The sequence below is a fragment of the Eucyclogobius newberryi genome, unplaced genomic scaffold (assembly GCF_026437365.1).
Source record: "Eucyclogobius newberryi isolate DKJ021-1_F unplaced genomic scaffold, fEucNew1.0.hap1 SCAF_7, whole genome shotgun sequence".
Lineage (NCBI taxonomy): Eukaryota > Metazoa > Chordata > Actinopteri > Gobiiformes > Gobiidae > Eucyclogobius > Eucyclogobius newberryi.
Genome location: NW_027316389.1, coordinates 22,771,969 through 22,785,186, shown reverse-complemented (window position 1 = coordinate 22,785,186; position 13,218 = coordinate 22,771,969). Strand labels below are relative to the sequence as shown.

General features: G+C 37.1%; 1 protein-coding gene across 3 annotated transcripts in view; it reads left to right on the top strand.

Annotated features, from left to right (window-relative positions):
* The first annotated feature begins 6,091 nt into the window (after positions 1–6,091).
* Positions 6,092–13,218, top strand: part of LOC140349489 (uncharacterized) — a 49,992-nt gene continuing 42,865 nt past the window's right edge. For all 3 annotated transcript variants that reach the window (XM_072435843.1, XM_072435842.1, XM_072435841.1), the window contains exons 1-2: positions 6,092–6,335; positions 13,040–13,076. In XM_072435843.1, coding sequence (XP_072291944.1) covers positions 13,044–13,076 — 33 coding nt within the window. In that variant the 5' untranslated portion in view covers positions 6,092–6,335; positions 13,040–13,043. The remainder of the gene's footprint in view (positions 6,336–13,039; positions 13,077–13,218) is intronic.

Sequence of the window (13,218 nt, the reverse complement as noted above, 5' to 3'; positions counted from 1 at the left end):
ATATGAGTGTTATTTTTGACGAGACTGTGTCACGGTGCATTTTAAGCTAAAGGGAAGAAGCTCGAAAAGAAATATGCCTGACTTGTACACTTACTTTGGGCTCAGTGGCCTTTCCTTTTAAGAATATTTTATTGTTCCTTTACACCACATTGAAAAGCATAGTTTTAAAACTGTATCTTCACTGTTTCCGTTGGATACACATTCTCAGGTCCAATCCATTAGAGCTTCCCTAAAGGTGGACGGATACCGAAATATTGTTTATTGAAATACTTGTGAACCACTCCCCTTCAAATAGAGTATTTTATGCTTCTTTTTTTTTTTACATGTACACAGATTTTTTTCGTCTTTGTTTTATGTTATCTGTCTTAAACTGTACATGTTTAATATTAAAGATAACAAGGTTATGCATTAATAATTGGTGTATAATGCATTTTATTCTTTCATGCTGTTATTATTCTTTCTGTTAATCTTCTAGTAATGCTTTAAATATTTGAACATGTGCTGACAAAAAAATCCTTATTTTCCAAACTTCTCCATACAAAACTAAAAGTATATTTCTATTTTTTTTTAATAATTGAAAGTTTCGATGGGGCTATCGGTACATACAATAGAAAGAAGAACATTTTTCATAAACGGGAGATACATTATTGAAAGCTTTGCACTCTGTTATGCACCACATAAAAAGGTCTGAATATATACTTCAAGAGAAGGAAATAAAAGACAAACCGCCTTTGCTTTGGCTAGAATGTACCACAATATGGCATTAAGTTCATCTATCGCCATAGAGACGAGCAGGCGACCTCAGTTTCAGAGCAGCTCTGTGGAAAATCCACGCTCTCAGAAAGAATGCAGGGTATATTTGAGTTAACAAAATGACCTCTAATGCAATAGAGAGAATATAAATGCTATACTGTAGAACATTGCAGGGAGAAGCAATAAAATCTCAGGTCGCCTCCCCCAAAAGCTTCTTTAATCAGTCTCATTTAGCTTTAACCAGGTCTGCTTCAGGTCCACACAGACCTTTCCTCTGCGGGTGGTCACTCTGCAAAACAGGACAAATACTTGTTTTTTAAAATGCATTCACGCGGAAAATAAAAGATAATAATCTTAAATACATACATGAATCCCTGCTTGGAGCACTTGCTGCCAGTCTTGACAACAGACACAATCTGGTTGGGGTCGATGCTTCTTCTGAGGAAAGTGAAGCAGCACTGAGAGGGAGAGGCTGCGTTTGGGGCCCATGCTGAAATGCACAGAAAGGCATATTATTCATATATGTTTCTCAATGCAGAAGCCGCTGTCCACAATTCTAATAAATGAAGTGAAGTTTCCTCTATATTATTATCATTTCATTATTTTTTTGACTCTGAGGCTTTATCATACAGGACTGTTGTAGTGTTAAATGGGGAAGAGAGACTGGAATAAAACACTGTAACCCCACATGTGCTACAAACATCCACTGCATCACTAGAGAGAATATTTTTTTATTATCTTAAACAAAATCTGTGCCAAAGTTTATTCCAAATATAAGTCTAAATGTGTACAAGATTTGTCTGTATTTATTTACCTTTTCTTTTTTTTAATTTCTTATTTAATTATATTTATTTATGAATAGTTTCTCTTACTCAACAGTCAATGTAAAACTAGCACAATGAACATTATCCTATAGTAATGCCAGACCCTGATGTGTGTGTACTCACGCGTGGCCGAGCAGCAGAGAGCAGTGAGCAGGAGTCCTGACAGGAGCCACACACTCTTCATTGTGATGGGACAAGGTTTGAAGACAGAAGACCTCACTGTTATCTTCAGGTGCAGTAATGACTGTCCGCTCTCTTCTGGATCTATTAAAGAGCGCTGTAAGCTTATGATCTGTGGGCGGCACGACCCTCCCACCCACTCTCTCACCCCAATGCCCATTTTCACATTATACACACGCACATACACACGCACACACACATACACACACACATAGTCATACACATACACATACACATACACATACACATACACATACACATACACATACAAACTAAATTTCATTGTTATATTGAAGGTCAAGATAAGGGTTATTTTTATTTGGGGTGTCATAGGTCATGGTTCATGTCTAACAACATCCTTGGCAATATTGCACTGACCTTTCATTTCCTGGACACTGATCTTAGTTATTGTTACCAGCTTAATCTTACCCTAACATCTAAATTAACTCTTACGTGAACTGTAAACCACAGTGTTGATCTAAAGATTTACTGAGTTTTGTCCCCATGAATGTAGTGAGTACTGATATACACATTTTAGTCTCAATAACGTGATAAGTACCCATGTAAATGTATAGAAAGCTCAGCCTAAATGTTTGGGTTTTGATAAACCTTTCATGGCTTCTATTCGCCAAGGAAACAAATGAAACCTTCGACTGAGGTTCTATGCAGACTATGAATGAGAAATTATTTAATATATATATATATATTTAATATTTTATTGATATGCAAAATGGGTCTAGATTCAAGTGACTGGTTGATATTATTATATCAACAATTATTACAATGAATATTTGTTGATGAAATATATTAAATATATTATTATTATTATTATTATTATTATATAATTATTAGATATTACAATTATTATATTATGGTTGATTTAACCATGTGCAATTCCGTCATATTCATATGCAATTACTGTAGTGCTCACATGCAATGGTGTCACATGTAACTGATGTTCTTACCTCTGTATCTACCTGCGTTGCAACAATGTAATTTCCCCATGTGTGGACAATAAAGGATTATCTTATCTTATCTTATCTTATATAATTTCTCAATATACATTTAGCTAATTCATTCTTCATTGTATTAATATGAGGGATTTCATGCATTATGAATACTTAAATCTCATATCAGAAGAGTCACTTTAAATAAATCCATCTTCATGTGTAATGGGGGCATTCGAGGTGACAGTTATTCATATTCAGAGCTGAGATGCATGGCCCAGTTTGACAATAGGAAATGTACAAGACTCATGCACAGATCTTATCAGCTGTGGTAAAATGTGCTTTGTGCTTCTGCGCTCGCTAAGACACTCTGGTTACATCCTTCAACCTCAAAATCAATACACATGCATTTACTTTTATATGGAATCTATCTAGCTTGAAGTTTGCTAAACCAGATTGTCCATTACGTAGCACAACAATTTGGGTTTCCCCTAGATAAAACCAGGATTTCCCTCTCCCTTGGCATCAGAGGCACTTCTGCTGTCATACTGGTGTTAGTGAAAATGTATGACATTTTTTCATGTTCCGCATCAATCTGAGATTTTAGTTGTATTACATTTTATTTCGATTACTTTAATGACAGTAACGTTGGTATTCAAATTGGTTTATTTATTTTGTTGTTGTTTATGAGACCCAAATTGAAAATGTACAAATTGTATTCTTTATTGTTTCAAAAAGAATACATGTTGTCTTATGAATTTAGGTGCATTGTCAAACTGCTTTGTGCAAATGTCTGTGGTGCAGAGTTTTGAAAGACCATTGATCTTATCAGCTATTTTCTCACACTCAGCACACTGAGGGTGATACCACAGCCTTTAACACTTTGCTTGTCATAACTTTCCAGAACATTATGCCATATTCTAAGTTCGCAGAGAGAATTAAATATTGAATTTATGCCTGTACAGTACAATTAAGGTGATGTGTTTACATAAAATGTAGCTATAATGAATAAAACAACCAAACAGAGCTAATGCAGGAACCACAAACTCTCCATTTCTGAGTTTTTACACAGCCTTGAGGCCTCCGCACTCATTTTCTGTTGATTGTCCACAAAGTTCTTGACACTAAATTTTATTGTTTGTCATATTGAGGGTCAAGATTAAGGTTAGTTTAATTTGGGGCATCATACGTCATAGTCCATGTGTAACTACATACTGCATGTGATGTAAGATATGGACAGGCCTGTCTATAATGGAGGGAGTTGCATTAGCCGACCATTATAGGCTGTAAAATGGATTAGACTATTGATGAATAAAGGAAATAAGGGCACTTGGATGCAGTAGGTAAAACAATTTGAACACAGAACAAATATAATGTTATGAATTTATTAGCTTAATTTGTTAAGTACCACACAAAATACAACCTTAGAAAAGAAAACCTTACATTGTCCCACATGAACATCAAGATAATCTATGGGTTTCAGGCATAAGGATTTGTTCCTGATTTGAAAGATTTGGAATCTCAATGGTCCTTCATTGTTATGCCAAATATATCTTTGAAATAGGTTGAGAGGTCCTTCCAACCAGGATGAAACCATTAGCCTGAAACCCATGAATAGAAATATACAATAAAAATCTAAATATAAAAAACTTCTAACACAACTTTGTCCAAATAGGGCACAAATATAAGGCTACAACATTAGGACCCTTCTGATCCCGTTAGGGGTCGCGGGTGACTGGAGCCTATCTCAGTGACTTTGGGCCTTAGGCGGGTACACCCTAGACAGTGGCCAACTCGTCGCAGGGCCAACACAGAGACATAGACACACAGATAACCATTCACTCTCACTTCACTCTCATATTCATTCTCTAGGGCCAAGTTGCCAATTTTGCCTAACATATGCATGTGTTTGGACGGTGGGAGGAGCCAGAGAACCCGGAGAGAACCCACGGTAACACGGGGAGAACATGCAGACTCCACCCAGAGAGATCATGTGATGTTGGTCTGGCCCGGGGAGGCAAGAGCGATATATATACATATATATATATATATATATATATATATATATATATATATATATATATATATATATATATATATATATGTATATATATGTATATATGTATGTATGTATATATATATATATATATATATATATATATATATATATATATATATATATATATATATATATATATATATATATATATATATATATATATATATATATATATATATATATATAAAACATATATATATATATAAAACCCACTTATTTCTTACCATTCTGGGAAGAATCAGGGTCAGCCTATATTCTCCAAACCAACAAATAAAAAAATCACCCTAAAAAAACAGACATTGCCCTATTTTTTAAGTCCCTAAATCTATTTTCCAGTTAAATTAACAGCTTTTAAAGGGGAAATGTCAAAACTCAACCAGACCATCAATCAGACCATCCCTAGACACCAGATTTACTCATTAACATATTTAATAAATAAAATGTTTAATTTAAAAGCTGATATTCATCTGTGCAGAACTTGTTTCCACTTATAATTAGATTAAATCATATTTAAATATGGTCACCTTCACACACAGTCCAGCCAATTGTTTGTACTCCAAAGAGTTCAGGAACAGCTTCAGTTTGAAATGGGGCCCATTTTAGTCAGATTTTTTTTTAAATTTTATTCAATTGTGGTCCTGATATTTCATGTAGTTACATATTAATAGTAATTTATTCTACTAGTCGGCTGCATGTCTGTATTTTTTTCCAATTGGAAATTAATAAAAGTAATTCTGATTCTGATATACATAGTACTTAGTGTTGTAGCCATAGTTTTACTAAAGCCTTATGTATTTGTTTTTTACATATTTATATATGTAAAATAAAGGGGAATAATAAACATGTAGATCATAAACAACCTATAATAATATTCAAAGCTACAGGGGCTTGTGAGGCAAATATCACTCAAAATGAATTGGAGCGCCATCTTGTGGACAAAATTTAAAGTACAGAAAGCCTATGCTTGCTTGCTTGCGAAACAAACAAACAAACAAACAGACAAACAAACAAACAAACAAACAAACAAACAAACAAACAGGCAGACAAATAAATAAACAAATAAATAACACAGAAGGGAAAACATATTGATGTGATTCATAAGTTTTTTTACATTCCAAAAGCTTAGGTAGTGTAGCCTATTTTAACTTATCGTTAACATGGTGGGTGTAATGTTATTTTGACTAAATACAAACTGTCCAGCAAAAACTCTCAAACGCGCAAAGTCATGTTGTATTACTGCAAAAGCTCAAGATTTATTACAGTATTACATATTTTAAGTTCACTCTCTATATATATATCCGGTTTCTTACTTTGACAGAACCAGACCGGAAGCAGCAATGAATCTGTTCAACTTGAATGACGGGGTGGTCTGAAAAAGGCATGGACTAACTTTTCAGACGCACCGATTGTACAGGAATCTAAAGCAAAATATTCCTTTGGGAGATTAAACCATGGACAAGTCGGGAAATCCAGGGAGGGCTTTGTACACCACGTTAAACCTGAATGTTTCTACAGGAGGAATTACTTTGGACTGACTCCCGAAGCCAGTGCGCACTCGGAGAGAGAGAAGAGGTAAGTCGATAGTCTGGCTAAAATAAAAACATTACTTCTGTGATTTAGTTTTGATTTGCCAAGAATACGTTTTAAAAATCACGGGAAAACGTATAATTCAGGGAGATTGTCGCTCCCTCTCTGTGTTTTCGTGCGTATAACTCCTGTGGCAGAAACCGTCACGTTGCAAAGCTGCTGCGGCCATCCAACAACAACAACCAGAAGTTTAGCTCGCCTCTCATAAATTCCACTGTTGTTACTTTGTGGAATGAGCTGTATCCTTGCTTGTTTTGTTTGTGATTAGATAAACGCGTTAGATCAGGTTTAATTAAACATCCCCGTGAATTCATTCTCGAGTTAAAATGCGTGGCCTTATTTTGAGGCCCAGCTCAATAACAAAATAACAAATTGAGCATCAGCGATTTCTTGTATGTGTGACATTGCATAAAGAAGAATACAATATTCTAAAGCTGTAGGCTTTTAAACATATGAATAATAATATGAATAATAATATGAATAATTGTTATTGTTATATTTTATTTTAACCAAGGAAATCAATTGTGTAGAATAACGCACAATAACCAGGGTAAAGCAGAGGCTCATGTTGATGAGTGTAAATGGGTCTAATTAAGTAGGAGATGATGAGCTATGTGAATGGCAGGTTTAAACAGGCATTGCTTTGAAGATTACACAAGTCTCAAATGTACAGTGTGGTCATAAATTATCAGTACAAACTTGTTGTACACCACAAACTCAGACTGTAGAAAAGTTGCCTGTAGGTCGTGGTTCTAAACTTTCTCACTAAGTCCCACCTTCACTCTTCATCCCGATCCACCAGATCTATACCAAGCATATAACTGAACCAGGTCTATAATAGGATTACACCATTGCCATAGTAGTACTTACCCAAAGGAGGACATAACCAGGACAATATTGACAATAATTCTAAATGAGGTGAACACTTCTGCAGAAGAACCCACATAACGTTACTACAGAAGAACTTCTGTAGTTTGAGAACTCCTTTATTTTATCACGTCTGTGTAGGATGTAAATGTATTCTGTCCTGAACCACTCGCAGTGTTGCAGTGATTTTAAAATATACAAATTTACTACAAAAATACCAAAGAAATCAACTTTGGCATGAGTTTTTGACCACGGGGTGCACGGTGGCAGAGCGGTTAGAGCTTTTGTCTCCCAATAAGAGATCAGACAAACATGACATGATCCCTCTGGGTGGAGTCTGCATGTCCTCCCCATGTTACTGTGGATTCTTTCTGGGTTCTCCAGCTTCCTCCGTCCAAACACATGCAAATCTAAATTGCTCAAGTGAATGAATGTGAGTGTCTATGTCTCTGTGTTAACCCTGTGACGAGATGGCCCCTGTACAGGGTGAACCCTGCCTAAGGCCCAAAGTCACTGGGACGGGCTCCAGTCACCCACAACCCCTAAGGGGGAAAGTGAAATGAAATGGGTTTTTGACCAGATGTTCCTTCTGATGTCTATGAGTTATGTGCTGCGTTCAGAAAAAACCCTGTAAGAACCCCACTTGAGTTGATGTCAGGACTGTTGGAGAACATGGGAGAAGGATTTTGTTTTGTATCACACTGACTTTTCAACCTCACAAATGAAACACATTTAAATCAAAATTCAGCTCAAACTTATAATGAATGAAGTCGTCACCAAGACAATTTTGCAAATGCGTCTTAAATAATAACCAATATTCACAAATTACCTTCAAGAAAAAACTATCTCCTCAAATGAACTATCCCAACAACAATAAGGGTTTTCTACATATCTTTCAGATGAAGCAACGAGGATAATCTAATTATTGTCTGTAAAATCAATATGGTATTTTTGGCTGTCGGACGTATCTTTCCAAGTTGATCTAATGAATGGTCACATTTTTTTTTAATTTTGAGGATTACGTTAGTCATTTCCAAATATCATCACACGTCATTCACAAGTCCTCTCTGTTTGAGTCAGCTAAGACTAGTCCAGGGTGAGTCTAAGTCAAGTCTTTAGTTATCTCACTGTCAGTCGTCAATGTTCAAGTCTGAGTCATTAAAAAAAGATTAACTTTAAAAGCGTCCAAAAAATACAGACGTAGGCTGTTACTTTTGAGCTGAAACTAGCCACCCTCACAAACGGGCAAGTCCAATTCAACTCCAGTCCCAGAAGTGACTATGAAGTTCAAGTCTGGGGCTTGTGTTGACTCTTTATTTATCCGGGCACTGGACGGGCTTGTTGTGGTCCGAGTAGATAAACCTCTAATGACAAGAAGGAAAGTTTTCACCTTGGCCCAAAATCATCTCCCTTTCTGTAAACTGACTGGTCACTGAGTCATCGTCTTCTTTGTGTTTGCTCACAGACAGTAGGATGTCCCTGCAGGACTTCTGTACGGTGCTGGAAATGCGCACTTCTGAGGTGTGTCTGGCCCAGGGACACGCCGGGCCGCTGGTTGGGTGTTTTTGGCCCGGATTGACATTGTATGGGACAGAGAGACCAAAATGTTTCAAAGATAGGATAACGTTTTATTATTAGCTCAGTCTTATCTCTGATTTGTAGGGCTCTTAAAGGCAGGAGTTGTTCTTCAGCGTCTCCGTGTGTCTTTGTCACACGGCAGTAGTCAGTGGTATGCGGGGGCTAACCAGTGGTGGATGTTTGAGTGTTGACTCACTCTCTCCTCTGCTGCTACTGTGTTTCTGAACCATACCCCTCTGAACTCAAGGGAGATCAGGTTTAATTTATATTCCGCACTTAATAAGAACCTGTCTTTGACTCGCCTCCTCCCATTTAAACACATTTAAACATGACTAACATCTCTAAATGCTCGAATTGCACTGCCTGTTTGACTGGAAAATGCAGTGGATACAGTTGCATTATTCTTGTCCCACAGGCAAATAAATGGTGGATGCTGGTTCTCTCATGGGTTAGATCACAGTCAAGTACCTGTGGGCATGGGACCTTCCTCCAAAGTGTCTCACGTGTACAAAAGGATATTACTTTTATTGGGGACGGATGAGATGCTGAGAGTTTGTCATTTGTGTTTTGACTCGACAGACAAATTAAATGTGGCAGTAACACATACAGGGGAAACCAATTAAAAGAAACTTTAAATACAAAAACAAAGAAACACATGATACACAATGCAAATAAAACATCCAATAAAACAATCAATAATATTTGCAAATACTTTAAAACGCACAAATGCAAAATGTGATAAAAAATCATGTAAAAGAAGACCAGTGCTTTGAATTCAATAAAAAGCATAAAATGATCAATTTTTAAAAAGTCTACTAGTTTTGTTCCCAAAGGCCGGGTGCAAAGCCTTTTTCTCTAGCTCCGTTTTGAGGCAATTACTTGAGCTGAACTTCAGCAAACATGGTAAATAATCAAAATAATGAAAATCATATAAATAAACAAAATACAGTGCTGTTTTCTTCTCGCATCCAGTCCTTTCAGCTTTAGAGTATAATTCACAGAGATGAGTTCTGAATCCTCCTCCTGTAATGAACTTCAGAGCTGAACCTCAGAGCTGAACCTCAGAGCTGAACCTCAGAGCTGAACCTCAGAGCTGAACCTTTAGAGCTGAACCTTTAGAGCTGAACCTTTAGAGCTGAACCTTTAGAGCTGAACCTCAGAGCTGAACCTCAGAGCTGAACCTTTAGAGCTGAACCTCAGAGCTGAACCTCAGAGCTGAACCTTTAGAGCTGAACCTTTAGAGCTGAACCTTTAGAGCTGAACCTTTAGAGCTGAACCTTTAGAGCTGAACCTCAGAGCTGAACCTTTAGAGCTGAACCTCAGAGCTGAACCTTTAGAGCTGAACCTTTAGAGCTGAACCTCAGAGCTGAATGATAGACGGAGTTCAGATGTTTTAACACTTGTTTCTATAGAATGCATATATTATATATAATATCACCATAATCTAGAACATAAAATAAATGTAGCCTGGATGAATTGTTTTCTACAATAATATATTATTATATATATAATATTGTTTTCTACAAAAATATATTATTATATATATAATATTTCCAAAGAATGAATGACGATCTGATTATTTGTCATTTGTTGAAGGAGAGTGGGGTACTTCAATCATATTACCACACTTGAAAAAGGTTGTTTGTTTTTTTGACCTGTTTTCACTCCCATGGTTATTGCATCCTTATCACACTATTCAAAAACATGTTCATGGAAAGTGTTTAATCTGATTTTTAGATTAATATATTCAACAATGTGTGAACCAGTAATGTCAATGTAAAATTAATAACTATAATTAATACAGTCGTTTTTTTCTGTTATTCTCAAACCCGATTTATATGATTGAGGACTTGGGACTTGGCTGGAGTGATTGCAGCTTTCTTTACTTTCTGCAGTTTGCATCGCATGGTCTTCCTGATGCTGCCGTCTTTACTCGAAGTACAAACTTGAGTCCAGCAGCAGCGGTCGTGTTTGGACCTCACTTTGTTTTCCGAGTTGTAAGACCATTCTGCTCTGAGAGAGAAACTTTTCCGACCTAAGCAGTCTTGACGTGCACTCCGCCGCCTCCGGCTTAAAGCACCTGAACATGGGCCTGGCTGCAGTGCTGTGTTGTGATAAGGTAATATCCTGCTGTCACCCACATGTGCAGCCAGTGGAAGTGATGGGTGCTGCCGCTCTCGCTGCATCTTCTCCCCCGTGCTCCTGTTTCCGAGCCCTCCGTTCCACGTCTCATTCCTCCCATACCAGACATAACTTCTGGCCAGCTGAGTTAGTCCCTCCAGCCTCTCGCTAGACTTCTCTGCAAAAGAACAGCCTGTGTCAGCATTATGTTGTATAACACATAATTAGAACGAGTTGTGGAAACATGCCCCCTGTCTACTCATCCAGAGCGTTGAAAATGGGCTTTATAACTTCTATGCGTGTGCGTGGCAACTAGGACAATCTTGCTAAACCAGTTGTACTAAACCAGCTTTGAGAGTGGCATTGTTATGGACATCCATGTTGTTGTTGTGTCTCTGGGCAAGACACTTTACCCACATTTCCCACTCCAGAGGCCATGTGCGGTTGGCCAGCAGGAGTAGTTTGCTGTGGCGGCCCTCACATAAAAGGATACGCAAAAATATGTAAAAAAAAATGTAAAAAATATCCAATATCATGCAGTTTTATGGTTGGACATAAAACAAAAAGAAAAACTGTATTTGAGGCTTGAGTCATGAGCAGGTTTTAAAGGTGGTTTCAGATTTCCTCGTTGGTAATACAGTCTCTTTGATGGTCCCAGATTGGACTATAACGTTATATTTAGACCTGTGCACTTCTGGTTTATTAAAAGTACTTGTGAGATTGTTGGGTTTATACAACATGGACATTGGACACGGCGTTCACACGGGTGTATTTACACTCACCTCTACATTTAGCGTCAAACAAACCCCGATTAAACTGTGTTGGTTTGGATTTGTGAACTCTTGAGTTTTCAAAGCTAAGCATGGGAATGTAGTTAATGATATGCTAACTAGCTTAATTTCTTTTAGTGGTGGGCACATTTTCAAAACATAATATCGGATTATTTCGGAATTTTTTATTTGAACTTATGCAGCATTTGAAGATTGAGTATATTGTCCGTAAAAAAATGCTGCAAAGGACGTTTTGGACTAGAGATAACTTGTATTGAGTAAATGTCAAATAAAAGTAGCTTCCAACAGCCTAATGTAGCTTGAATGTATTTGGTTGAATTCCAAAGGATGTGTGTGATTCCAATAATGTCGGTGTGTGTGGTCTTCTGTTCAGAGACACACATTTCTGAGCAGAACATACCATTAGGCAACCTTCAAATTTAGTAGGAATGATTTATTGTTGATTCAACTCTTCAACTACAAGCTGTAATTTACACACACTGTAATACTACTTTACTAAGAATGCAGTAACAGTAATTTCTATGAGAACTAATGGTTAAACTAGTGGATAAAGGAGGATAAACGGCACTCATCAGCTTCTGTGGCCAATGTCATTTTGGTGTTAAAATAGAGTGGACATTATCTCTGATGCAGACCTCACCAGGGGGTGGGATTACAGCTGCTACCAGACAGACACCCATGGATTCTAATAGTATTATTACACTTCTGCTTAACACACTGCGTCCGTGCAGACACCAGGGCCCTAGGTAATGCATGATGGGTAATCCTACCCATCATGCATTACCTTTTAAGATGTGAAAGAATTAACTTATCAAGGTCCCAGTTATGCAACATTGGGAGTTGCGACATCACCATTGTCTATTGTGTTGTAATGGTATTTTTCCCACTTTGAAATAACATTCTTCTTGATTCTAGAATGTATTTCATTCTTGTTGTTTCATAGTTGAAATGCAATGTTATGATTGACTTTCTCCACTGTTCTGGTGTGTCTCATGGTCATTGAGTATTCGTCAACTTGCGTCAATCTGTGTAGACCGCTGGAAGAGCAGTCTGAGGAAGCCTTTGTGAATGACTCTACTCTTTATCTGGACTGTGTGTGTGTGTGTTGTGTGTGTTGTGATTCACTGAAAAGGCCTGTGTGAACTGCTGTCACACACTTGCGTACTTATGAGACTTCTGTGTGTTCGTCAGACTTCCTGTTTCCTGTTTCATAAAAGGGTCACAACATCTTGCATGTGGAAATGGGGTGCTGTTTTTCTCTTAAGTCTTAAATGATTTCTTTACATTCGACGTGTGTGATCTTTTTTCTGCCTTTTTCTGATTTCTGTGCAGAATCATGAAGTTAAACCCAACAGAAGCCCCACTTTATGTAAGTATATGTTTGTCCTTTTCGCTAGCATTTTTCTTCACTATAATTGTTACATCAGGTGTTGTAGAGTTTCTTTACTTTAATTTCATAGACGATCATATTGTTTGAAAAAAATACTGTATGTTTTTTCATTCTAAAGCCA